The 27,844-nt window shown below is 39.0% G+C and overlaps 1 protein-coding gene and 1 long non-coding RNA gene across 2 annotated transcripts; one reads left to right on the forward strand and one right to left on the reverse strand.

Annotated features, from left to right (window-relative positions):
• The first annotated feature begins 11,862 nt into the window (after window positions 1–11,862).
• DRAM1 (DNA damage regulated autophagy modulator 1) lies at window positions 11,863–27,329 on the forward strand. Its single transcript, XM_027743842.2, has 7 exons — window positions 11,863–12,206; window positions 18,187–18,254; window positions 19,458–19,600; window positions 23,234–23,411; window positions 24,409–24,467; window positions 25,393–25,485; window positions 27,225–27,329. The coding sequence occupies exons 1-7, from the start codon at window positions 12,076–12,078 to the stop codon at window positions 27,270–27,272; spliced, it is 720 nt and encodes a 239-aa protein (XP_027599643.1). The 5' UTR covers window positions 11,863–12,075; the 3' UTR covers window positions 27,273–27,329.
• LOC120323622 lies at window positions 16,910–20,827 on the reverse strand. Its single transcript, XR_005564268.1, has 3 exons — window positions 20,058–20,827; window positions 18,321–18,489; window positions 16,910–17,421 (listed from the first exon to the last, which is right to left on the reverse strand). It is a non-coding gene; the product is annotated as an uncharacterized LOC120323622 (long non-coding RNA).
• Window positions 27,330–27,844: the final 515 nt, after the last annotated feature.

Below are 27,844 nucleotides of genomic sequence, written 5' to 3' on the forward strand. Positions count from 1 at the left end.
CACGGCCCGGCCCGGCCCCGCTCCCCCCGCGCCCTGCGCGGGCCGGGGGCGGGTCCCGCCCACAGTGCGCCCGCCCCGCTTCCGGCAGCGCCGCGGCGCCCCCTGGCGGCGGCCTGGGGGCGGTGCCGCCGGCCCGGGCCCGCGCCGCGCCCCTCAGGGCCCCGCCGCTCCGAGCGGCACCGCGCCGGGCTGCTCCCCCGGGCGCTGCCCAGCACACGGGGCTGTAGCTGAGAGGGATCGACGGCACCAGATCGATTCTCCCGCTCGGCCCTAGTGAGGCCACAGCTGCAGTGCCGTGTCCAGTTCTGGGCTCCTCAGCACAAGGAAGACAAGGAGCTGCTGGAGAGGGACCAGTGGAGGGCCACAAAGATCTGGAGCATCTCTCTTATGAGGAGAGACTGGGAGACCAGGGCCTGTTTAGTGTAGAGAAGAGAAGACTGAGAGGGGATTTCACTAATGTGTATAAATATCTTAAAGGCCAAGGGGATGATGCCAGACCCTTTTCGGTGGTGCCCAGCGACAGGAAAAGCAGCAATGTCCATAAACTAAAGCACAAGAAGTTTAACCTCTACATTGAGGCTGGCAGGGCACTGGAACAGGCTGCCCAGGGAGGTTATGGACTTTCTCCTCTCTGGAGACATTCCAAACCCACCTGATGTGTTCTTGTGTCACCTGCTCCAGGTGGCACTGCCTTGGCAGGGCGGTTGGACTGGATGATCTCCAAAAATCTCTTCCAACCCTTGCAATTCTGTGGCTCTGTGACTCTTGGATTTCATAAAGATACAGTCAAGCTACAGGCTGAGGTTTAATTTAAATGTTCAGTTGCATGTTTTGGCACAGAAATAAAGTGCAGGGATGGCTTCATGGAATGGGAACGAGTAGGCTAAAGAGTGTTATTTGTGGACTTCTTCAAAAACAGCTCTTGAGGAAAGAACATGATAACAAGAAACTAGCTAGCAGTCACTAGCTGACAGCACACTCTGTAAATCCTTAATCTGCATCAGTCTGCTTTCTGCCGTGAAGTTCAGCCATCTACACAGGACACTGCTGGTATCACCACTGACAAATATTGCATCAGGCAGAGGCACTTCTTGTTACCAGAGCAGAATGATGTGGTGTCATAGGCCCTCATGAGGGGCCTAAAGACAGTAGCATCTATCTTGGTAGTCTATCCCTGCACCAGAAGTTCTGAGTATTTCTTAAAAGTCCCTGCAGTGACTTTTCTGAGTAACAAGCATCACCCTTGTGATCTTATTTTTCCCTATGTGAAGGAACAGTACTTGACCACTTCCAGAAGTTTGTCCTAGTATATTTACACCTATACATATAGTTGGTTGTGTGAGAGGACTACACCTGGCTGTACTTTAAGAAATGTCCAAGAGTGCACGGCTCTTTGGCACAGCCCTCCCAGGCCACTGAGCCCCCCTCCGATTTACTTTTTGGGTGTCACAGTATTTTTCCTTTCTCCATGGGCCATTGCACAGGATGGCAATTTCATTAGGGGCTACCTGTAGAGTCTCAGAGCCCACCACACAGTGCTGTGTTCCTCCTCCTTATTGTGTGTTATCAGCCTGATTATACTTATCTGGCCCTTCATAATAACCCAGCCTTCCAGTCTCGGTGTGCAGAAGCCTCAGCTAAGCTTTTTTCACAGTCAGCACTTTCTCCTCACGTCTTCTTCCTTCACAGGCCTCAGCAAGGTGCCAAAGTACTACCCTGGGGGAATATAATCTTTACATATTTGCTGGTACTTCCCTTACCTGCCTCTCCTGCTCAAGCAATGTGTTATTATTATTGAACTATTATTACTCAGCTGTTATTACTGCACTGTAGCATCTCTTTACCACCACCTACAGCACTGTGGCTGCAGTACTAGTGATGGCCTAGTATTCTGAATCAGCAGAGTGAGGTTTTCATTGAGAACTAAAGTACAGTGTGTATGCAAATTATGACAAAAATATAATTTCTGGTCAACAATACAGCATAAATGCAGAAATTGAGTAGAATATGCTGAAGAGATGAAGCTGAGAGACATAACACCAAAGTAAAGCAGAAAATCAGTCAGGGGAAACTGAATTACTTCAAGACCTAGATTAATAATTAGTGCAAAGTGCGGGATGATACATTTACACAGACTAATAAACACTTCCATATGATACCGATGTGATAAAGCCATTAAAATTCATATATTCTTCAAATTATTTTATAAGGTATCAGCCAAAGTATTCCAGTAGATACAGAGATATAAAAAGCTCTGAACAAATCATGATGGGACTATATCTGTCCTTGTTTGTAGAACACTCATGTTCAACGAATATATATTTAAACTGAAATAGGTGCATGGAAAGGAACAACTAGATCTTTCCTTCTGAAAAGACGCTAAAAGATTTTGACTTGTTCACATCACAGGAATGAAGATCAGAAACGTATTTAAACAATGCTATACTGTCAGCAGGTTAAAACAAAACAAAGGAAAACTCAAAACAAAACAAAACAAAATCCAAAACAAAACAAAATCCAAACCAAAACAAAATCCAAACCAAAACAAAACAAAAAAGGACAGAAAAACAAGTTCTGTAATATACTTGAAATAGGAATAGCAGGAATACTTATCAAGCTTTGAGAGACAGCTGAGCCAGCTTGTGATAGGAGACAGGACTCTATACTCCAGATGTTGCCCTATATTCCCATTTTGCCATAGGCTCATGTACTCTTGCCATCTTCAGTCCATCAAAGGCTTAATTATTCCAGGCAACAGAGAAAGAGGCTTGTTCAGTTTGGAGAGGAGGACACTCAGGAGGGATCCCAATCCTCTCTACAACTATCTGAAAGGAAGTTGTAGTGAGGTGGGGATCAGCCTCTTCTACCATGTCTCAAGCAAAAGGACAAGAGAAAATGGCCTCAAGTTGTGCCAGGGAAGGTTCAGATTAGATATTAGAAAAAAATTTCACTGAAAGAGTGGTCAGACACTGAAATAAGTTGCACAGGGAGGTGTTAGAATCACCATCTCTGGAAGTGTTCGAGAGGGGTCTGGATGTGACACTTGGGAATATACAGTTTAGGGGTGATTATGGGTGCTGGTTTGGCAGTTGGACTAGATGATCTTTAAGGCCTCTTCCAACCTTGATGATTCTGTGATTCTGTGCAAGGCATGGAAAATGGATGAAAACAAAGCCATCCTCAACTTGCTAATTAATTGCAAGCTCTTAAGGTACACGTAGTAGATGCAGATTCAAATCCCTTTAGAGACAATCTTTCCAAGTTGCTTGGATTCTTCTATGGCTGTCACTAGAAATTATTTTCAAGCTCAAACCCAGAAATCAGATCAGGGACCTTGTATCACTTTGCAGCTGACTTAGTAAGCATGTCTCTGAAAGGGGCAGGCTCAGGCCAATTCTTTTTTCACATTTTATCGAATGCACTGCTTAGGCAGTTCTGCAGGTGAGAACCTTGCTGTTGTATCCAAGAATGGGATACTTAACTTTCTCCATTTCCCCCAGTCACTGTAGATACAGATGAACCCAGATATTCTGCTTGAAGCAATAAATTCCACTAGATGTCAGGATATCTAAAAATTAGACCCTGCCATTTCAATCCAACATATACTTAAGGGCCTTGCCAAGTCATTATTCATGTAAACCACTGGACTCTTGGAATAATCTACTTGACTGTATTTGTATTAACTCAAAGATGGATGTAGCAGCACTTAATGCAAAGGCATGACTTCTGTGGATTATGATGTAATCTAAATTAGCAGTCAAATAGTTATAAACACACTCTATCTTGATCCTGATTTTCTACAAGTTGCCTTCACCCACACTTTCTCTTAGGTCTTACAAAACTCTGAATTTGTGATATTTTTCTCACTACAGTTAGACCTTTCTAAGAGAGGGTTGAAGCTACTTTAAAGAGGAAAGAAATATCTACTTTCTCTCAATGGGAATGGAGATCCTGTAATGTTCAAAAGCTTGAGGAAGGCAGAATTTGCTTCTGGATATGGTAGACTTGTCCAGTAGCAGTTCTTTCCAAATCTTTCACATTCTAATTTCCTGGGAAGGGAGAATGCTAAGAACTAAATGTATGAGGCAATAATGTAATTATCTTTGTTTGAGGCAGAAGACCAGAAGTAATCAACATAGTATCTCAAGCTTCCCTGTTAGCCAAGAATAATATTCACTGCACATTCCATGAATCTTGCACTAAAGCAAAGAGAACTATCATTATCATAGGTTTCCTGTATTCATTGCTGCATGGTCTTTTTCAAAAACATGAATTAATCTTTTAGTACCTCTGCAAAGCAAATATTACTGACCACAAAGGTAAAGACAAAATTCAGCAAGTCTGATGCCTGCTTCCACTTTAGGACTGAGTTTCCACAGTACAGGAGCTAACTGGTAGTACTCTGAAGGCTCAGCAGTTTGCTCTTAAGGACTTTGGTTCCATTTGTGAATGCTCTGAACTTCAGAGCGTTCAGAGGTGTCTCAAGTCAGACAAGAAAAAGTTAAGAACAGAGAGGTAATGACTTGCCTGTGGAGAATTTGTTTGAAGTAACTTGGCCATCAATAGACAAGTTTTGCAGCTGAGACAGGGGCCACTTTATATTTACTTACTGTAATGATGCAGCCATCATTTCTATTCCTGCCCTATTCACTATGTAGATCTACAATAGATGTACCAAGAACTTTTTTAAAATCCTAAAAGTTCTTCTACACAGCTATGAACAGGTTTCCCCCATGAACTGAAGAATGGAGACCAGAAAAAAGCAGCCAATTATTTCCCCACTCACTCTTGTAATGTATTGTATTTTCTGTGCACAGGAGTGCACAGAAGGAGCCAACAGAGGATGTCATAGAGGGCTAGGCCCTAAACAGGCTGGTGTGCTTGTCAGTATTTTGAAGAGCTGTATGAGCACTTTCTATGGAAAGAAAATGGGAGACAATAGAGCCTTCTAGGACTTCTCTCCCTGCCCCTCCACCCCCAAAACCCTATAACATCCACGCTTCTAAAATTGAAAGCAGTAGCCTTGGGCATATTGGAATTAATAGCTTGGTACAGCACTGTGAATTTGGTAGTACCCCTATCTATCAAATACAATAATTAAATCACATTAGTCACTCAGAAGATAAAAAGACAGTGACCGAGCAGTATTCTATCCTTCAAAACATAATCTCATTTTGACTCACCAGTTATAGAGCTCTTAGTCTTTGATAAGACTCAATGCCACTGACATTACCTCTAAAATAGAGATTGAATACAAGTGATTAGTTTCTGAGAGATGGTGTTAGACCTCGATGCCTTGGCTTGTAATGGATTATCTCTTAATCAGTCTGCAGTAATTTTAGCCTCATAAGCAAATGCATTCTAATCATATGCAGTTAGTGAGAGTCTTCATTTAGTGCTGCAGCAAAAGTGAAAATTTTAAAATTGTGCTCAATACTTGAGTACTTTTGAAAATCCTCAGATGTTCAGCTCCCAGGCCTCTGGACAGGTATGCAAGGAACACTTATGACTTGTTACTTGAAAATTTTGTTGACAGAATATAGAATCTTTTTTTTTCTTCAGACCCTGTTTCTCTACAGGAAATAAAAATTTATTATCTCCTAAACATCAGTCAGTTCCTACTCTTTCCACTTCTTTTTTATTTGTGCAGGTACTAGAAAGGATATCTACAAAAATTTGAAGATCATGGCTGGTAAGCATGAGGTGTAACTAAAGAAAAAAGGAAAACAGTAATATCTTAGACAAGAAAGCAGTGTCAAGAGAGCAAAGGACTGGAACAATGCCATTTCAAAAATCTCTGCAAGTGAACATCTAGATGGAGCTGAGGCAGCATGTGCACCTGGCAGCACAATCATATTTTCTAAGCATAATATTTACCAACATTTTACCCTCAAAGATCTGTTATTTCCTGAGCACTTCAAACTGAAATAACAAATGCTTGAAGAAAGCCAGAAGAAACCTTTTGAAACTCTGCAGAATCTGGCATGTGCTCTTGGTTTTGGTTGTTTTGGGGGGTTTTATTTTTGTTGTGGGGGTTTATTTGTTGTCCTTGATTTTCTTTACAGTAAGTCCTTGGTTTTTAAAGAGAGATACTGTTAGCAATGGTCAACAACAATTTAAATAGACTGTGGCCTTCAAGCCAAATCATATCTGTATGTCTGTTTCTAAAGTTCCTAATGAAGTGGATGAAAGATCCTGACCAGTCTCCCCAAGCCATGATTTGATATATATAAAATATATATTAAGAATTATATGTTCTATAAATATAATCTTATTTTTTAAATATTAGATTTCATCATGCTTTTGGAAAATAAACAATTAGAATTCATTATCCTTGATATTCAATTATCAATTTAGACTAGAGTATAACAGAATAGAATTTCTCACAGTAAAGTCTAGTTCTCTGAAATGTTTGATTATTCTAAAGAGTAAAAATGTGTTATTTTTTTATTTTAACACTAGAAACACAGGGCTTCCAGTACACTGAGGCCATTGTTAGAGCATAGTGCTGGAACTTACATTTCTTTTGTTAATCCTGCCAAGCTGTAATAGCACAGAGAACAGACTGTATAGATTAGATGTTTAGAACGGGTAGGGTGGTCTTTTAAATCCACTCAGCAGCACACAGCAGAAACAAATGGAGGTGCCTTTAGTGATGAGCAGTGGTCAATATGATTTTGTGGCTGTATCAAATAGCAGGTAAGTAAGATGGAGACTCAGAACATTAGAAGAACACCTAATTTCGGTTAGTTATATCTCAATGATCTGAAATGGATCACAGTATCGGATAGAAGGATGAAATACATAAAGGATCTCTTTAGGATGAACAATTTCTTTTGTTGCTTAGAAATATACTTTCTATGTTTAAAAACGCTTAAGAGATTACAAAGAGAGTAGAGTGGAAAAAATTACTACAAGATCTTTTAGAAAAGCTGTATTAACTGTTCTTCATATCTATTTTATTTCAGAACACAGAATCATAGAATTGTTCAGGCTGGAAAATGCCTTTAAGACAATCAAGTCCAACCATTAACCCAGCACTGACAATTCCACCAACCATGTCCCTAAGTGCCTCATCTACTTATCTTTTAAATACCTCCAGGGATATCTCCAGAATCTCAGTGCATCCTATTGACCAATACTGTGCCTCTTTCACTTTATTGCTAGTTGGTATTCCCCCATACTAAACTTTACATGTGTGATGGGTATTCATCATGATTTCTTTATCTTCATGCACCCTACACCTACAGTGAATTACTCTGCTATCCCCAGAAAAACTAGACTTGGAATTCCTGCCCCATGAGCCTCCAAGGAACAACCAAGGAGGTTTTCTCTAACGGGGTGATGACAGGTGGCCCCATGAGATGAAGCAACTCACTCAGGTGGGCTCCAATGGGCAGCCTCTGGCCGCTGCTGCCTAAGGCACCACTTCCCATCTCCCACTGAACCCTGATAGTGGACTACAAAGATGCACAACTTGAACCATTGGAGAACCTGATGCCTCTGTCTGTCACTGCCATTCCTGAGTGTGAAAGGGCTGGTACAGGCAAGACACATGGTCTTTTCTCTGGGATTCTCAAGTTGCACCACCTTTTCCTCAATCCAAACTTCCTCAAACAATAAGAAGCAGTGATGCTCCAATAGGTTATCACAGTGCTCATGGCAAGCGACAAAGCTGAGCATTTGCTTATGCCTCATACTACTGTTTTCACTGTATTTTTACTGAATAAGAACAATCCCTCTGCCTTTTTTCCATACTGTTTGTGGTCTTAACAGAGTTGCTATGCAGCACAAACCTTTGATACAGAATAACTATGAAGGACATGGACAAAGACCAAGAAAGGATGGAAAGCACAATTTGTTAAAACTGAAACAATGAAATTGGACACAATATTTAGGTTTTGTAAAATTACATTTTACTAATTAAGTCTATTTTTTACATTTGTATCAGCTTGAATCAAGCAGTTTCTACATGAAGATATTTCATAATATTACCCTGAAGCACATGAAACTCTTTGGCCTTGTTAGAACTTGGTGTCAGCTGTGTCCAGGCACAAAAGAAGTTTATGAAAGAAGCAAATAGTAATTAGATGTCAGCAATGTGCAAAGGACAGTATACACAGGAAGAAAAACTTGAGTGCCCTGTATTTAGCAAAGCGATGTGGTAAAGGCAGACAAACCAACATCCCCAAATTGTTGTGGCAGATCTAGATTAATATATGGAAATAGGATCTGATTTTTCAGAAGTGAGTACTCCTCATTTGTGGGAGGTTTTATGTTGGATGTAACACATCATTAGCCACTTCTGCTTTCTGATATTTCTGATAGTTTATCCTAAGACTGATCGATTTCTCTCAGTTTAGGCTCTGAGTGCTTTAATACCTTTGGTCATGGATTTCATTATTTCTTCTTACTCTTCAGCAAGCAACTTAGTGTCAGCTACTGTATTCCACTAAGAAATCTGCAAAGGTACTTCTCTCAGATGGCAAGGCCACATAAAAACTCCCATTTCGCTTTGAATGATTTCCTTTTCACTAAAAATGTGCTTCTGCAAAAATGCACCATCAAACTTTATTAAAATCCTAAAGCCGAATTCTCCCACTAATTGCTTCAACATGTTGCCTAACTCATTTAGAGTGAAGTAGAACAAAGCCACTGAAGAATGGTTTATCTGCAGCTAAACAGTCTCTTCCTTACCCTTTATAGCCCACATTAGTCTACAGCTCATGCACCCTGGAAACAAAGATTTCTCCCAATAAACACTTGAAAAAAATCCCACCCAAAAAGTAAGTAAAAATAGAGAGTAGTCAAAAAATATATTTTGAGAGCTAATCTTCTCTAGAAATTCTGGAATAAACCTTTTCACATCTCATCATTATTGGGAGATATTGATTCAAATCTGTCTTGCACCACAAGAAGCATCTATTTTTTTTTTTGAGAGAAAGTTAAACAATTTCAACCCAGTAGTTATCTCTCTTCATTCTTAAGGATTTTGTCAACTTTTTACATGTCATTTGACTTGACATTTTTGAATTTTCCAATCTTTTTGACAGCTGAGACCTCTTTACCTGCATTTTGGTTAGACATTTAGCTAGATATTATAATCTAGATAGCTATAGAGGGACCCAAACCAAACAGAGCAAAATAAATCATCTTTTAAACAGTAACACGTGATAAATACTTTATAATTAAATTGCATTTCTTTTTAGAAATATTAACATCATGCCATGAATGCCTCACAGCATAGGACTTCACAGACTTTGTAGATTGTTAGTACTGCCATTCCAAACTTCATGTCATAGGTGGGAATAGTTTACACATGCTTTTGTTACTGAGAGGTTAAAGACATTGGCATGTGACCAAAGAGGAAGGGAAGAGATACCACAAACCATCTTGAACTCTTCACACAGTAATGTAAAGAAGTTACAGGTAGTGTATTCGATTTCTTCTGTAAATGTACTCCTGGTACAACCTGTGTCTGGAAACTGTTTCCTCCTTTCCAGCCAATACTATCTTTACCACAGCAGTCCCCAGCTGTTGCACAGCCCTCACACCCTCTTTCCCTTATTTCACCATATGCTGCTTTTCTCTTTACAAGCAACAAATTCTTCCTCTTGTGTCTCACTTTATTTCCTGGGACAAGTTCTGCTTATGAGCAGTTGTAAGTCTGTGCATTCCAAGGGGTATGTCATTATAGTGGAGTTCCCTGAATATCCAGGTCTGCTTACATGTAAATAAATTCAACAAGCAATCTGTGAGTGCAAAACCTGCAGGCCTTACGTTTTTGTATTCTAAATGTAAACTTGTCACAGAGTTTTAGGTTTTTTGTTCTACACTGGAAGCACTTTCAAGTTTAAAAAACGGGTAAAGTTCTTGGAGAACAGGGAAGTAACCAGCTAGAATAAAAATTGTACTTTCAATTTTATTAGGGTTTTGAACGACTGTGTATGACAGCCAAAGCAAGCAATTAAAGATCACCATCCAAATTATGTATTGTTACTGACTACCTTCTACAATAAAATTATAAAGAAAAAGAAACATCACATGAGCTCTAATAAATGTTTACATAGCAACCAAGTGCCTTTCCTAGTGACGACCAAAGAGTAACTTGCCACCTTCTTGAGCCAAGCGTGTGTCTTTCTTTCACTCCAAATACTGTTCAGGCATTTCAAAAAGTCATGTGAAGAACTGAAATACTCAACTCACACTTAAGAGAGATTTATTTACTACTTACAAAACCAAGGTTAGTATAATGATTTTGCAGAACTGCAGATGAAACATTTTTCCAACAATGTGACTTAAATGTTGATGCAGTAAAATAAGTGAGTCCCTTCCTCTTTCTGCAGGAAACCAAACCAGAATACTAAATTACTGACACTTAAATGTAAAATTCTACTTCTATGCATATAATAAACATCAGGACATTTCTGCAGTTCATTTATTTACAAAAGACACTAGATGTTGTGCCTGTATAGTATTTCTTTGATTTTCTGTTTCAAAGGAAAAAAACCCAAAGATACCTGATACTGAGGTATAATTAAAGAAGAATTTTTAAACCAGCATATATTAAGACATCTCAAATATTAGTTTAATTCAATTATTTTTGCACCTCTAACTTAAAAAGAAGTAAACTTGTTCTTTCAGCTAGAAATTTCTGTCACTCAAAATTACTAGAAGACAGACTAGCTATGGGAATATTAAGTATGATTTTGTGGTTTGGTGTTGATTTTTTTGCCCAAACTCTTTCTTTTGCTATATATAAAATACTCTCTTTCTGAGTAGTACAGAAGTATTAGCCAATATGAAAAGGGGTTGACCTTTTTTTTAAGTAATCAACTGTAAATATGAAGTATCAGTGAATTATTACATTCAAGTTGTATGTAAAGAATACGAGCAACATGCTACTGCCAAAAGGCATAGTGTGTAGAGTGCCTCCAGTCTTAGTGGTACAATAATTTGTTTTATTACTTTTCTGTACTTCCACCAAGATATAATGTTCCAAGCAAGTCCTTTATTAAATTTCTATTTCCCTTCCTAATACTTTCAAAGGCCTGCCAAGTACTCACCTTATTTGCATCCACCACAGGGGATGTGTACCTAAAGCAAGATTCCCAATACATTTTCAGGGAGGGAAGCAGAGAGTGCACATGTACGTCTTTGTTGCAGAATGGTGACCTTGCGTTTACATGTAAGTTTGGAAGGCAGATAGCTATGAACAGTCAAAGGAAACATAAACAACCTTGACAGGTTGTCCATGGCTTCGGGTTAAGCCAAAGCAAAAATGCTGAACATGACGTGATTTTGAATTAAACTATGGTTTCCCTCTAAGCATGTGAAAAAGTGAATCTCACGGAAGATTTGCAAATCAAGGCTACATTATGTGCTTGAAATGACAGTCCCAGGCGGATGAGCTGTGTACCATGCAGGGCTCCACAATGGGACCTCCAGACCCCGGGGTTTCTGAACAGGTTTGCACCTCCTGTTCCGCGCCCCGGTGAGGACCTGCTGCCCCTCGGCCGGCAAAAGGCGAAGAGCCGATAAACGCGCACATTGGACCGCTCTTTTAGCCCTTTTAAAGAAGGCACAAGCCGGCGTGTCCCGCAGCCCCCGCCGAGCACTGCCCGACAGCACCGCACCGCCCGCTCCCTGCCCCGACAGGGCGTAAGAAGCCCCGAGAGGCGGCAGCCGCCGGAGCCGGGGCTGTGGGGAGGATTTCTGAGGTCAGAAACTCTCCGAAGCGCTGCTTCCAGGTGTGGGCAGGGGTGAAAGGCGAAGGGCCCCACTGCGGTCCCCGGCCCCCGCCGCCCTCGGGGCCGCCCGCGGGCGGGGCGGGCGCTGCCCCGGGGGCACCGCTGAGGAGAACCGAAAGTGAAGGGAAGTCGTCGGGCGGCGGGGGATCCCCGGGGCCGCTGGAGGCGGCAGCGCCCCTGCCTGGCGGGAAAAGACACGTATGAGTGCTCGTGTGTGCGTCCCCCAGGTCCTCGGTCACGGTCCGTGACTTCGGGGCGCCGCCACGGAGCCCGTCCGGGCGCTGCCGCCCCGCCGCTCGTGCCCCGGGCAGGGCAGTCGCCGGCGATGCTGTGCTGCATGCCCGGCGTGGCTTTCGTCCCCGCTTTGCTCGTCAGCTGGTCCTCGGCCGCCTTCATCATCTCCTATGCGATCGCCGTGCTGGAGGGGCACGTCGAGCCCCTCGTCCCCTACATCAGGTGAGGCGGGAGCGCGGTGGGAGCGCTCGAGGAGCAGGGGGAGCTGCGTGTGTGTGTGTGTGCGTGTGTGTGTGTGTGACACACAGGTGGCGGTTCCGAGGGGTTCCCAGTCGGGTGTGGGATCCCCAGAGGAGGAGAGGCAGTGGTGGCAGGGCCTCCCCGCGATGGGGGCGCACGCTGTGCCCTCCCGGCACCCATCACACCTCCAGCGCCCGGGCCTTTCCAAGAGCCACAGGACCCAAAGGCTGGCAGACGCAGTGGAAAGGACCTGAAACAGTTTTCTACTGGAGCCAAAGTGTCCTGAAGGCCTGATCATAGCAAAACTTTACAATCAAGTGGTGGAAATGTAGCTTTGTTTGTATAACTCCAGAACTGGGCCAAAGTACACCAGATGATGACTTGAAACCCTATGATGGTTTTTGCAGTATGTGCATCCCCACAAACACGTGTATTTAAAATTTCAGCATAGGACCAATGAGTGTAAAAGACTTCCCAAGAGGTGGCTGGCATCTCTTTTCTAAAACCTTAGTCACTTAAGTGCAGTCCTGTATAAATCATTGCTTGTGATTTATGTTAACATTTAAATATAAATGATGAAATTGCTAGATTTTATCTCTTAATAGATTAAAGCTTAGCCAGATATCCAAGAGTGTTTCTGATATACAGAAGATCTAAACAAGATTTTAAAATACATCTTTCAAGATACATCTAGACCTAATTCCTTGAAAGACTTCATGGACATTCATAATTTCAGAAGACTGCTAACCTGATTGGCACATACAAGCAAATTTGATTGAAAATTAGGGTTTGTCATCATAGGCAAGTGCAAATGACACCACAGCCCACAAGAAAGCTGAGCTTCATTCAAATTGAGCCAAAGAAACTTGGGCCACATGCTTATGTTAGCAAAACTTTTTAAGATTATCTGCACAAATTTGGGCTCAGCTCTTGGAAAGCCTCGTTCTTGTACTTGAACAAATACCTTGTAATCAAGGCTCGTCCTTGATTACATACACAGTTTTACTGACACAAAAGCGCTTCTGATAAGTGTAATTTATCTATCATTAACCAAGGGAAAAACCCCCATTTGATATAACTGTTCATTCTCAGTATATGGTTTGTGCTCAGGAGGATTCTGAGGTCCTGTAGTGAGAAATTTGGCAAAATTACGTTTCTTATGTTAAGCCACGTCATAGAATAAAACATATGAGTAAACAGGATGTGTTTTTTTCTGTATAATTGTTTTCAGTTAAGTTTTTGACAGCCCAAGTATCTTAATTGTGTCATTCTTTTTAAAGAGATAGACCAAACCTTTAAGTCACAGCTCTATAACTCTGATAACTGTATTGCAGCTGCCATAGTTACATCAATCTAACGGAATAGATCACAGAAAAAAAATCATTCTTATACTTTAGTACGGAATCACAGTATATGTCAGTGTACCCTAAAAGAACCCAAACAAAGCAAAGACTTGAGAGGCTGCATCAGTGATAGCCAGTCACATTTCAGGCCCTCTGCATTTACTAGTAAAGTTTTTTAAAAGTCTTTTTTATTTTACATCCATTAAACACCACATTTGGATTAAAGATATACATTGGCTATTGTTGAAGAATCTGTAATAATTCTAAAGGCACATGGTGTAAGCATAAGATCTTTGTAGAGGTGCATTTGGCAGTAATATGATATTTCCTTTTAAGTACTTAGGCCAATAGTCATACCATAGTTCATATTTTATTTTGCAGGTCATTGCTTTAGCCAAAGAATCTGAGTCATGTGATTAAGAATGTGATTTAGTAAAGATTAGAATCATAAAAAAGAGGAAGAATGTTGCAACATATAAGTTGTGCAATATCTTAAAATGAGCTTTAAAAATTAAATAGAGCTCGTATGGGAAAATTCCAGTTACACAAAGGAGAAGAATATGGACAAACTTTAGTTCAACATTTCTATAATTCTTATATACGTTCCTCAAGTACCCTGTGTATGCCTTGAGGTAACTTATTAATTTTATTTGTTTACCATGTAACAGCTGTCACAGTGAGAGACCACGCCTGAATTTGTCATTGAAACTGCTAATGTCTCATCAAGTAAAGTCAATACATTTCTGGGTAGATAAAATGAACATGATTTTGTGTTTTCTAGCAGCTGAGTCCTAAAATTAGGTTATGGCCAAACTGTCATGTCAATGTCATGGCTAGGCTTCGCGAACGAAGATTTGGGAAGGCTCTATCCACATTTGTTACAGATGGCCAAACTAGTTCTTTTGCTAATATACTCAAAATCCAAACTAATTTGGATATGCTGGGGTGGCTGTTTCATGGTTTGAATTCTCAGTGAAAGCATAAAGGGAATTTTCCTAAAGGTATTTGCTATCAGGTATACCTCTGGATCAACAAGAATCCCTGTAGGGAGAATAGAATTTTCCTATTTTAAAAATTTGGGACTTAAAGTTTGGAGAGAAATAGTTTATGATGGCTATGTAGTAATTAGATGACGATGAGTCTTTTGGCCCTAAAATATTTATTACTTGTCTCCTCCACCTTCTTGTCTTTCCACTCTTCAGAATATTGTTTGGTTTTAGAATTCTATTGCATGAGATGGTGACACAAGTAGAGGATTCCTCATCTTTTCAGTGGTGGCAGAGCTCACCTATGCACCACTCCAAATAAGTGAGCACATTTTTGTTTCAAATATGCCATTTGCTTTTTGTCTTTTTCATAATAAGAAAGGGACTGTTACCCATACTTTTTTTTCTAATATTTTTTTTTCCATAGCAACAGACCAGAAGCAAAACGAAAATGAACCTAAGTCTTCATTTAGCTTCAGGGATTTTTCAGTGGAAAATATGACATTAAAAAGATTGTGTCCTTAAAAGTCCAGTGCAGTACTTTGTAAATAGATTGTAGATGTAATATAGTATTCTTGGTATGAAATTTCTTGAAAGCGTAGGTCTATTGAGTTTAAAAATCAACAATAGCAAAATTCACCTATAAAGCTTTAGCTTGAAAAAAGCTTTAATTAAAAAATGTAGACCAGTGCAATTTTAGGTTATTTGGATTGCTCTTATGGTGTGTTCCAAGAACTTCACATGGCTTTCTATGCATGTGCCAATTCCATTCTCTTCTCACCTAAAGTCCTTCAAAAGCTTTGAAGTGATTACAGTCCTGTACTTACCACAGAGCGGTTTCTGATTTGAAAAAGTCCTTGAAGATTGTCACAAGTGGCTGACTTTTTAAATGGAGTCCTTTGTCATATTAATGAAAACACTCCAGAAACACAAGGAAAAGATGTGAAGTTGAAGGTTAAAAAATGGGCTAAGTGAAACATGGATTAAAATGATTTTCAGATGTGTCAAACAAACAAACAAAAAAGAGTTAGTTTACTGTTTTCATCAATTCCACTATCAAAGAGGAACAACACTAGTACAAAGTACAAGCTGAAACAAGTCTTCAGAAAGCATTACAACAAGAACCAATCTAGTAAAAACAAATGTTTTAATTTTCTCTATTTTTTGCATCAGTTTTTCAGAGAAAAGGATCCTTCCTTTATCCTAAACTTCCTCCTATTGTTGGTAAATCATCTTAGCAACTGATTACACAAATCCTTCTGTACACAGAAGGGGTTTGAGAGCAAATATTAATTTCTAAAGAAAATCAAGTCTTTTGAGATAGTCATACTCTTCTGTCTTGAACTTAACGAAATTGTCAAAATCTTTAAGAATGATTGCTTAAGTAGAGATTGCTTTCTCTTTTGGATGTTGAGAGCACAAGCATTCATGCTGAGCAGCTGTCATTTTGGCTGCACTCAGCGGTAGGTTCAGAAGCTTAGCACTGAAACCTAATCCAGCCTCACTGTTGGAAAGAAGAATATTCATCTTCTTGAATCACATAAAACCCCCACATCTAGCTAGTACCTACTTGTCCCATCATACACAGAATCACAGAATCAGTTAGGTTGGAAAAGACCTCTGAGATCATCAAGTCCAACCTAGGACCAAACACCACCATATCAATTAGACCATGGCATGAGGTGCCACACCCAGGCTTTCCTTAAACACCTCTCAGGATGGTAGGATTCCACCACCTCCCTGGGCAGTCCATTCCAGTGTCTATCACCCTTTCCTCCTAATGTGCAACCTAAACCTCCCCTGGTGCAGCTTAAGACTATATCTTCTTGTCCTGTCGCTGGTTCCTTGGGAGAAGAGCCTGATCCCCACCTGGCTACAACCTCCTTTCAGGTAGTTGTAGAGAGTGATGAGGTCTCCCACGAGCCTCCTTTTCTCCAGGCTAAACAACACCAGCTCCCTCAGCTGCTCCTCCCTGTGCTCCAGACCCTTCACTTTGCTGCCCTTCTCTGGACACACTCCAACACTTCAATGTCTTTCTGGTAGTGAGGGGCCCAGAACTGGATGCAGCACTTGAGGTGTGACCTAACCAGTGCTGAGTACAGGGGGAGAATCACTTTCCCTTGTCCTGCTAGTCTGTATCAGAAATAGAGATATTTCTGATATGGGCCAGGATGCCATTGGCTTTCTTGGCCACCTGGGCACACTACTGGCTCATTTTCAGCTGCTGTTCACCAACAGCCCCAGATCCTTTTCCACTCAGCAGTTTTCCAGCTGCTCTTCCCCCAGCCTGTAGCACTGCATGGGGTTGTTGTGGCCACAGTGCAGGACCCAGCACTTGGTCTAATTGAACCTCATACAACTGGCCTCAGCCCATCAATCCAGCCTGTCCAGATCCCTTTGCAGAGCCTTCCTACCCTCCAGCAGGTTGACACTCCCACCCTCGGAGAACAGTTAAGTCTCAGAACCTTTGCTCAGTTTCCAATAAACTTTGACATTAACTGAATCCCTTACATGTTTACATTTCTGACGGTAGAGTTCATTGGGTGGCTCTGTTTACACACACATAACTGTGCCTCCTGGTGCTGCCCAGTAACTGAAAACTCAGCTCACACCCAAATTATGTAAAGATGTAAGAACCAGATGTTTTCTGTTGGCTTGACTGACAGAGCCTGATCAAATAGATATCAACTGATTGTATGTTGGACAAGAAAAAGTAGACATTGGACAAGAAAAATAGTGTAAAGAGGTGACAGCATCACAGTATTGTTCCTTCAACAGAGCACTCACCCTCTATAGAAGAGTCCTGCTTGAGGGAACTTGAGCCCACATACTCCCAGGCATATGTTCATCTTGTGAAGAAAGGACATTCTTTGGGGTGGGTGTTTGCACATATGTAGGGAAAAGAGAGAAAAGGATGCTGTGATCAAGGTGTTCCATTTTCTACACAACAAATATTTTGTATATGTGGTGTTTTTCATATATATATATCTATGCACATACATATGTATATAAATTCTGTAGATATTCTCACACTCATGCTCCCTCTTTCTATCCCAGTGAATTCCTAATTATCCACTATAAGGGTAAATTGCTTCAGCAGAAGAGACTTACAACACCTTAAGTGTAGACTACTCTTACATTAGCAAATTAAACCCCTCCTAGGAACATTCCTGGGCATTGGAACACAATTACTCTCATGGGGTAAGATCCTTTTAAGACAATGAGGAAATTAAGGCAAATTCTCTCACATCTTAAGATGTGAGATGCCATTAGATATGTTTTACTCTATCACAGTGTTAATTCAGTGGATAAAAGAAATGCCATTTCTAAAATGTCATTTATGTAATCATGTCATTCACGAACAAAGTATTGCTCTGTCACATCTCTGCATGTTGAATACAGAAAAGGAAGAAATACAGTTCAAATAGTATGCTCTCAAAATACACTTACTTTATGAAAAGAAAGATTCACTACTACGAATGGAGGCTACATGTTCAGCAGAAATGTTTAAATGCCCTATCCCCAAAACAGCAGTTCACACAAGTTATATTTTTCTTGGGATTTCATGTGTACATCTCATTTATGTTTCACAGATCTCAATTAACTCTTAATTTCTTTCTCTTCCTGCTTTAGTGACACTGGAACAAAACCTCCAGAAAGTGGTGTCTTTGGTTTTATGATTAATATTTCAGCTCTTTTAGGTATGTATAAAGTACTTGATTTGACCAGAATGAAGAAATGAGAATTAGCAAAAGCTGTCTGCTTACATTGCAGTCCATTCAGTATTCTGCAGAAAAACTACTCCACAGTCAAATGGTAGTGTCAGATAGATGTAAGTAATAGCCAGAGGGCCAGGTCCTTAGGATCAGTTAGTGCAGGCTTAGAGGCACTTATGTCTCTTAAGAGCACCTCATCAGTGCAAAGTAGTCAACACGGCTGGAAATAAAAGAGGAAGAAAGATGGTATAATTACTGTGCAAAAACTCTCTCTATGATATGGGGACACTTTAGTTTCTAATATGCTGCAGCAAAGGGAAGAACTGTGTTGAAGCAACACCTGGTTTTCTCCACAACATGCCTACTTCTCTACAAAATGACTGATGGGAATCAGGAAGTTTGACGTTTTCTATTCACTTCTAGGGGATGGAGGATCGATAGCTGTGTAGTCTACCATGGCCTTAAGGCAAAGTCAAAATCACATATTTTACCTTCTGTAAGGGCCTCATTCAATCACACTATCTTGACATCTTTCTTGTAACCTCTCAGTGCCTGGGCAAAGCTACCTGATGTATTTTTCCAACTGTAGATAGACTAAAACTATGTTCTGTGTTGTATGGAACTGTGGAATTCAGTCTACAGCTTATTATTTCCTCATGAACCACGACTTTCTTATCCAGTACAGGTGTTTGTCAGGAGTGAACTGCATATTGGGGTCACATATGTAGGACTGCAAAAATGAATTGATTCTACAGACCATCCATTGTAAGGAGATGTAGTTCTCATAAAAGACTGTGTGTCAGAGCAGAATAAAACCTCCCACTTCCAGCTTATAGTTCATCTCCCTGTGACATCTGTTCCTAATGCAGAATGGCAATACCTCTGCCCAAAACACTCAGGAGAATGGAATTCAAATTGGTGTTTTTCTTGAAGTGATGTACAGTTATTTCTAGATAGCAATAATGTGTGATGTTAAGACTAAGATAATGTTAAAGTTTTATCTAAAAGTAATATATCTGAAATTCACTACTTTTTTCTTCATCCCAGTAGATTTAAAAGCAATATTGGTTACTGTATTACGCTTATAATTTCATTCTGCATGCTCATTTGTTACAGGAAAAGATGTTTAAATGTAAGCAATACATGATCATTGAACAAAATGTGTATTTTTGGTTGGTTTTTTTTCAGGTGTAATTACAATGTACATCAGATATTTATTAATAGAGAAGCAAAATGAGTCATCGCGCTTTGTTAGGTCTTCGTGCAACATGTTTTCATTATGTATTGGATTGATGGGCTGTATTGGAATGGGCATAGTTGCAACTTTTCAGGTATGACCATAAATTTCATATCATAAATGAAACTAAAGTTGTTTTACAAGTTAAAATTTCAAATAGGTAAGAGTGATTAACACTATCCTAAGGTGGATAATTGTAAAATGAAGTAGGAATGCCTTTCTTGCTCTTGGCTTTATTCAGTGGCTTTAAAGAGACAGATTTGTTTTCTCCCCATATACTAGATTTTTTGCTTGTGCAGTTATGTCAGTAAGGGGTTTTCTGTGTGTTTGTCTTGTAAAAGGTCTGTACTATAAAACAACTTAATATGGATGCTTTTGCTGTAAATTTTTTACTATGAGAATTGGACTGTGAAAAGCTTTGCTATTCAGTTTGCTTCCAGTTAGGGAGTCAGACTAACTAAAATAAGTCAGACTAACAAATGCACTTGCATTTTTGCCTGAATGATGGCACACTCACTAGCAGAACTTTCTACAGAATAAACTAGACTTACCTGACAGGTGAGAACACTGAGCACAATATCAGCCTGTTGTTTTGAGTCTGTGGGAGATGGCATAACAACGTATTAAGTCTTTATTTATAGAGACATGTAGAATTACTGCTTACTTTGTCAGAAAGAATTTGACATCTCATTAAAAATCAAAATCCACTCCTCAGTGTCTGAAAGAAAATTCAATAGAGACAAAAAATACTAAACGGATTATTAATTTCACCTTTTCTAGTGAGGAAGTGTGTAATAGGGTAGATTCTGACACAAAGAAGTATTAGGAGAATTGCACTGAAAGCTTCAGCTTAGAATCAAGTAAAATCTAATTGGCAGGTAGTTTGAGACACTGCCTTTAAATCTGTGGAAACAGCTATATTATTTCTTTTAAAGGATGGCCTACCTTGGAACAGTTTGGTAAATACTGGTGTGCTCATACAGTGACCTGACAAGATACAGAGGAATTTAAAATAAAGACTGTCAGGGCTTCAGCAGCCAGTACAATTTTACATGTAATGGACATGGTATTTTCAGACAAAAACGCTGCCTTAGACTGATACCTTACCCTTTTTAGTTTTATATCCAGGCAGTATGTGTGGATTGCCAACACCGCAGGCACTGCAGTCAATTCTAAGCACACTGTTTTACTTTTAAAAGTCTGTACTCTTATTGATAAGATTTATATGTGGCACAAAAAAAAGTTAGATGATGGGGAACAGTGTTGCTTGACTGAAATAGAAAACAGACTCAGCTGCAATAAGAAAAAGACAAATTAAAGAATGCAAAATAATTGTGACAGTCAGGGAAGCAGAAACTTTGATGCTAATGTTCCCAAAGGGGTCCCTTGACAGTTATCTCATCTCTGTTTTCTCTCATTGCCAGTTTTAAACTTCTGCCTTACCTAATTTCTATTTTTTTCTGCTTTGACCTTGCTTTCCATGCTAAGTGCAGTTTGTAGAAAGGGTTCAGAACACAGTAAGGATCTAATCTCGCTAAGCATCTCCCTAGCTGATTTTTGAGCACGCTTACTTGCCCAGGAAGCTGCAAATGGTGGCTTGCAAGTCTTTAGTCTTTTAACTGTATAGTGTACAACCAGTGAACAGTACATTCCTATCCCCATTTAGCCATTTAGTAGAATAACTGAGACATGAAGAGGATGTGAGATTTCCTCAAGGTGATTGTTTCGGGTCAGGAGATCAAAGCAAAGCTGGAATTAGAAGTTATTTCTTTAGTATTCAGTCTAGTCCCTCTAATCACTGTGTCATGCAGGAAATTCATGTTCATGTGCACTACCTGTTAGTTTCTTAACACTCATTTTTCCCCAGCAGGTGAGTTCACATCATACCTGAGTACTGTAGTAGAGCTGATTGACACTACTGGGCATCAGTTCATTTTCTCTTTCTCCAGAGCAAAATACCTAGTCTGCTAAAAAGGCTTCAGTGTGAAATTATACTTGAAATATTTAAGGTTTGCTTTTATTTACTCAATTTAGTGCCACTTGTGGTGAGTCTTTTAAGTGGCATAATTAATTGTAAGGAAATTTTTTTCATCCTTTTTGCTTCAGGATGAGACAGGGTAGGTAGCATGGAGGTTTAATGGTATTGGTGTCTGAACACTTAGTAAAAGTGAAGAACAAGGTGGGACAAAACACTAAGAATGTGTCCCTTAAAAGCAAATGATTTTCTGAGAAAATAAGTAATGGTTGTGAATGTTTGTTCTCTGTTTTAAATAACACAATGCTTGAAATACAGAAATGAAAGACGGTGGAGGGTTAGCTTTAAGAAGATAATTGGATGTGGAAGGCAAAACCCTGTAGTCCTTAATGAACGAGGCAAAGTGAAATCCCAGGTCCTAGCAGCTCTGGTTTTGCTTGTTAGACATTACACATGATTAAAGAGTGATCTTCCTGCCTTTGCCTGGAAAACTTCGGAGGCTTACTGTACCACATGTAGCAACAGGTCTCAGCTTCTGTAGGGATTGGGCGTGATGGTCTTTTTAAAGGAAACTGTGACAGTTTGATAGGAGCAATCACGACAGCCATGTTAGCAAAGCTCTCTATATTGTGTATAGGGCCAAATGCAATGCTTGTTAAATGCTTTCCATACCAAATCCTGCCATTCCTGTATTTATGGGAGGCAAAAACTGGGACAGAGGAGAAGAAAATGCAAGTATAGATGAGCTGCCACTTAAATATCTATGTGAGGAACATGCTTTAAATTCTGGTAGAACTTAATACATCACAGAGAGATAGAAGGGAATGAGTATAAAGAAAAGCCTGGAGAAAAAGAATTTGAGAGACCATGTGAACATAACCACCATTACAAGACAAAGAAAACAGTGGCCTCCAGGCAGGAAAGATGTTAAGATATGTAGTGAAAGGGTATAGATATGTGTTCATGAATCAACAGATCTGTAGTAGGTCAGTTCATAGGTTCATAGTGCCTGTTTGGTTACGCTCTGGTGACAGAAAGGAGCTTTAAACATGACTTACCTGACTGATATTGGATTCCAATGTGCCATATCTTTGGTTTTGTAAAAGTTTTTGAAACATTTAGAATACAGTAATTTCTCTGGAATCTTAATCTCTATTGCTACTGGATATTCTACTTGTTTTTGTTATAAAGGAGAGAATTTTCCATAGGCAGGATATTACAAAAATATAGGCCACATATAGTGGGGTTTTTTTATATATAACTAATTTTCTCCTGACTTATTTCTTGGAGCCTTGTGATTGGCCACTGGAGGATGGGGGATGGAGCTATAGGAGTCACTAGTTAGAACAGCTCCCTTGAAATTTTACCAGTAGAGTTTGGCCACACAAATGCAGATTAGAATTTCAATATGGAGTTAAAATCTGTCAGGGTATGGGGAAGAAGTAAGTATAAGAACCTTTCAAGAAAAACACAAACCAGTTCCTGTTTGTGAAACATTAATTGGTATTAGAGCAACTGTTGAACTTTTACATGAACATGGGAAAGGACTGACCCAGTGGCTTTGGACACAGTTATTTACTTCTCTGAGCTACTCTTTTTCTATTTTCTTTTGTCTTCCCTGTTTGGAAAAGGGACTGTTTCCCATTCCTTGTGTGTGCCCAACACAATGTGGCTGCTGTCTCCTCACGCCTCATTGATTCCTACCACTACTCAGACAGTAGCAGCTAACCATTATGCTGATTCTTTTTCCAGGAGCTGGCTGTTCCCAGTGTCCATGACATAGGAGCTTTGGTGGCATTTGGCTCGGGTGTTGTATACATTACACTTCAGTCTATAATCTCTTACAAGTCCTGTCCACGATGGAACTCTTACTTTGTGTGTCACATAAGGATGGCTATATCTGCAATATCATGCATTGCTTTCATTCCCAGTATCCTTTATGGTGTGTCCCACAGTTTTCCCTTTATGCGTTCATGACTTTCCTTTTAAGTTAAAACACTGTTGATAAAGGATGAAAATGAAGTTACACTCTTTGCTTAGGGCTCTTTAATGCATATAATATAGCATGTTGAGACACCATTAATAGCATAAAGATGAGGTTTAGGGTCTTCTAAAAAGCTTTATCTCCTATTTCAGTGGTATATTTCAAACCAATGCCCCAGTGTTCTTCACAGGATCATACACTAATAAAGCTTCATTTGAAGGAGAGAAGGGAGAAAGGCCTGCAAAAGGGAGGCACTGCTTCTACAATGAACCAAACACACAGATGTATAAAATACAAGTGGCAAGATTTCCTTCAAGCCTAAGCAGGTGATTTTGATCATGTTGGTTGGTGCTAGTTTTCATTAGTTGTCTCCCCTAAAGACACACTCAACACACTTACTGGCTTTTCCCACGGCATGCTGAAATTTAGGGCCATCCCATTAGTTTCATTGGCTTTGGGTGATCTGCCAGTTGAAAACTGGTCACAGCAGATTCATCACATCAGTCAGCCAGATATAGCCTGGTTTTGGTTTCAGCAGGTGGGAAAGTGTTTTTAAAGATGCTCCCAGTTCCTGAGAGGAAGTTGTACAAATATATCAAGCACCTATTGTGGACCAGTGGAAACCAACATAGTTCCCCTTCCAGCAATGAAGGACTATGCTCCCACAGTTCTTGATCACAAATATGATTTAAGTTTTGGAGTGTCTCTCCTTATCATCTATATTTTGAAAGAACCAACAGAAATGTGTTTTGGTTGCTGCTACCAGTTACCTTGTAATAATGTGTTTCATTTACTTGTTTTCTTAATATCTTGTTTTGATATTCTGGTTGTTCAGGTTCTGCTATTTCACGGAAGGGGAAGATGGGGTGTTTTTTTTGTAAGCAAACATTTTCACTATTACTCACTAAAATTTTATGGTTTTCCTTCACACTGTTTTTCCCAGTGATTGTGTTTGCTTCTCAGGTTTCCATGACAAAAATTGATTGGACTCCAGGTGAAAAGGTAAAATCTTATTAGGTAGCCAACTCACCCTCTATCATATTATTTTGGAAATGCTGTTATATTTATCTAAAAGTGTCTAGCCCTAGAAACATTTTAGGGACTTTAAATAGTGCATTATCATGAACAGATTTGTGCAATGCTGGTTACTTTTTATTAGAAAAGTGTATGTGGCTTGGGTAAGGGAACTTACAACGGATGGTTCAGTCTTTAGAGAGTTAGATTTTCATTTTAACCAAGCATTTGAAACTTTCCCACTGTAAAAGAAAAAAAAAAGATATTCTGGAAATTAGTTGTTCTACTTCCTCAGTTTCTTGAAACTGAACTTTACACATGAAACTTAAATGGACCAATTTGATTCTGAAGTTTCTGAGGTTTTTTTACAACATTGGTTTTCTCAGCTTTTTTACCATTCTTTATTAAATAGTCTTTATTATTGCCATAAATATTTGGGGTCTGACCTGAAGCACACTTAAGTCAATATTAGGTATTTTAGTTGATTTCAGTGTTCTCAGAATGATAACTATGAAAAGTAATTTTTATTTTTGGTCAAATTGTGCCACAATGAAGTATTAAAAAACAGGTAAAATAATGCAGAGAGTGTATCCTACTTGATAAGCTTGATAAAAGCAAACTTGGCAGATGTATTTCAACCAAACAGTGGCAAGGCAGCCGTGAGATAAGTCTTTACAAGTTAGACAATCTTAGTAATACCTTGAGGTTTGGTTTGGTTTTTTTTTTTTTTACTTGAGATGCACTTACCATTCTGTAAAAAACAAAATCTGAATTGACTTTTATACAACAGGACATTAAAATGATGAGTCATAAATCTTATATTGAATTTACAGAAGGAAATGTCTATAGCATTCCATATGTATTCTGTTTAGCTGTTTTATTTGAAAATTTGTTTTATGTCTCATTCCATCAGGATTACACTTATCATTTTATGAGTGCAATCTGTGAATGGACGGTGGCCTTTGGTTTTATCTTCTTCTTTTTAACATTCATTAGAGATTTTCAGGTTGGTATCTACATATTTTAGCATTATTTAGTGACTAAGTGCTATGAATTGTATAACAAATGCAATTGAAAATTACCATTCTTTATGTCAGACAGATACACCAAAGCTATACAAAAACAAATTTTACCACTGTCAAAAATTATTTCTGTCTATGTAATGAGTATTTTTCCCCTCACTTTTAAAACATAAAATTCAGTTTAATAGTTAATTAGGTATCTGGTGTGGACAATTATTCAGTAAATTAATATATTCTACTTATTTACCAATCTTTTTGAGAAAGAGGCTCTCTGAAGTTGATGTAATAAAAAAATAAATGATGCAACTAAAACTGCATTTCTTTCTACCTGAGGTTTTTATATAATAATCCAGTGCATTTCAACAATGGATGTTTCCTTTCTTTTTAGATATTACACATCTTGCTTGACATTCCCTCACAGTCCAAAAAAATATCAATTTTTGGAAAATTTTTGACATAAAGACATTGTGGTTTGGGTAGCTGGATCTGGTGATGCTTCAAGCCTGAATTTAAGGAAGAGAAAATACTAGATTAGTTAAAAAAAACCACTTTTATATGACTTATGAAAGGCATGCCTTGAACTTACTTTCCCAAGCTTTGCCTCACCAGCTCTTGTTGCTTACTGAGAACTGCTGCTTTATACCACAGTCACAAAGATGAACTGACTCACTCGTAATCACTGTAGGGCTCATACCCCATATGTTGGTCTTTCATTTATAGCACTGCCTCACACAAGTCCCAGAAAATTGAAAACTAGATCCTAGTAAGTATGTGCATAAGTGTAGAATATGAGAACAAATTGGTGCTGTGATAAAGTGCTGGAAACCATATCCAGAATTTGTGGAGGTGGGAAGGGTGGAAAAATAATGAGAACCCTCTACGTCCTCTAGTGTAAAACCAAAGTTTGGCATCAGATCATGTAAAACTTTGTCATTAATTCACTTCCTTCTTCACTTCAGCATGGAAGTAGTTAATACCTCTATATAATATGTACATAGCTTTGTACAGAAATCAATTTGCAACCAAGGATTCAGAGTTGACATATATTTTACTAACCAACAGCAAACATTTCTATGTCTGTTTAGTTTTGACTTAGTACTGAATAGACCATGGCTGTAGGGCTTTTCCTTATTAAATAATAATAAAATCCCCCAGGCTCAGCAGAAAAAAGCACTTCATTTTTTTAAAAAAGTACTTGTTCAAAATTACACAACACATTATCTTAAAGGTATATAATTGCCTTCTAAAAGTGACGGAATTATTGAAGTACCATTCAGAAATGCATGCATCATTTAATGCTCCATTTTGTGGGGAGATGTTTATTGCTAGTCCATCACTCTGATGCCTGCATATATGATGGCATCTCTTTTATCAAAGATAAAAGACTCTTCCCTTGGAGATGGATATTAACAGGACAATGCTGTAGTCCTCAGAATACCTATTAGCAAGTTTTAGTTGATAATTTTACTTCTGATCATGGTGTTAAACATTCAAAGTTTAACTATATATAAATATTGTGAACATAATAAATAGGACAAAATGATGGAATTAAGAAATATAAGAAAAATTAAGAAAAATCATCCCCTTTTCAAAAAAAATTTCCTATGGGATGTATTTCACTTAAACACTTTTTTCTTTTGTTTTGTTTTATCTCCATGTACATTAGATTGCAGAACTGTAAAATTAATTTATCTTAAGCTGATCTTGTTTTATTTTTTTTTAGAGATTTTCTTTGAGGATATCAACAGAAATACATGAAGACTCCTGGTAGTGAAAAGTAAAAATATTTTATATCTATGAATATTCTAGGTTTCTTTTTACTCATAGAAAGTGTTGCAGAGGGACAGGGATTGATAAATTGCATTAAGAACCCATGCCATTAACTCTGCAACATCTGTAACAGCATCCACTAAAAGACTTTAAAAACAACAATGTTCCTGCTGCCTTTTTGTAATATTTTGTAATTTTTATACAGTTTGTTATATTAAAAATACTGTAATAGAAGCAATCCCTAGAAGCACTGCAAAGTCATTCAAGGACTTGATCTCCTCAGATCTTCCCTTTTGGACATATCCATCCTTTATAATTTGCTGTAGTCTAATTAGTAACGTTACTTTTAAACTGGAGAAAGTACATTTTGCAAACAGTTAGGAAAGTCTAAAGGCAATGGAAATCACTAAGGCTGAATTCCTACTCTGTCAAGTTGCAAGAGCTATGGAAGATGTTGAGAGCAGAATTGGGCATCTTTGTTTCAAGACCAGAAATTTAAAGTTAGTAGGTGGTAACACTATGCTACATGTTTCTGATAGTGGGCATTGTATACAAATACAAATGCTAGGAGAA

The sequence above is a fragment of the Pipra filicauda genome, unplaced genomic scaffold (genome assembly GCF_003945595.2).
Source record: "Pipra filicauda isolate LSUMZ 115617 unplaced genomic scaffold, ASM394559v2 scaffold2_size9829703_pilon, whole genome shotgun sequence".
NCBI lineage: Eukaryota > Metazoa > Chordata > Aves > Passeriformes > Pipridae > Pipra > Pipra filicauda.

Bases quoted from the DNA above. Each gene is read 5' to 3' on its own strand.
- DRAM1 (XM_027743842.2), top strand. From the start codon at position 12,076: ATGCTGTGCTGCATGCCCGGCGTGGCTTTCGTCCCCGCTTTGCTCGTC. The intron at 19,601-23,233 runs GTATGACCATAA...TTCTTTTTCCAG, and splicing joins GCATAGTTGCAACTTTTCAG to GAGCTGGCTGTTCCCAGTGT. The intron at 25,486-27,224 runs GTTGGTATCTAC...ATTTTTTTTTAG, and splicing joins CATTCATTAGAGATTTTCAG to AGATTTTCTTTGAGGATATC.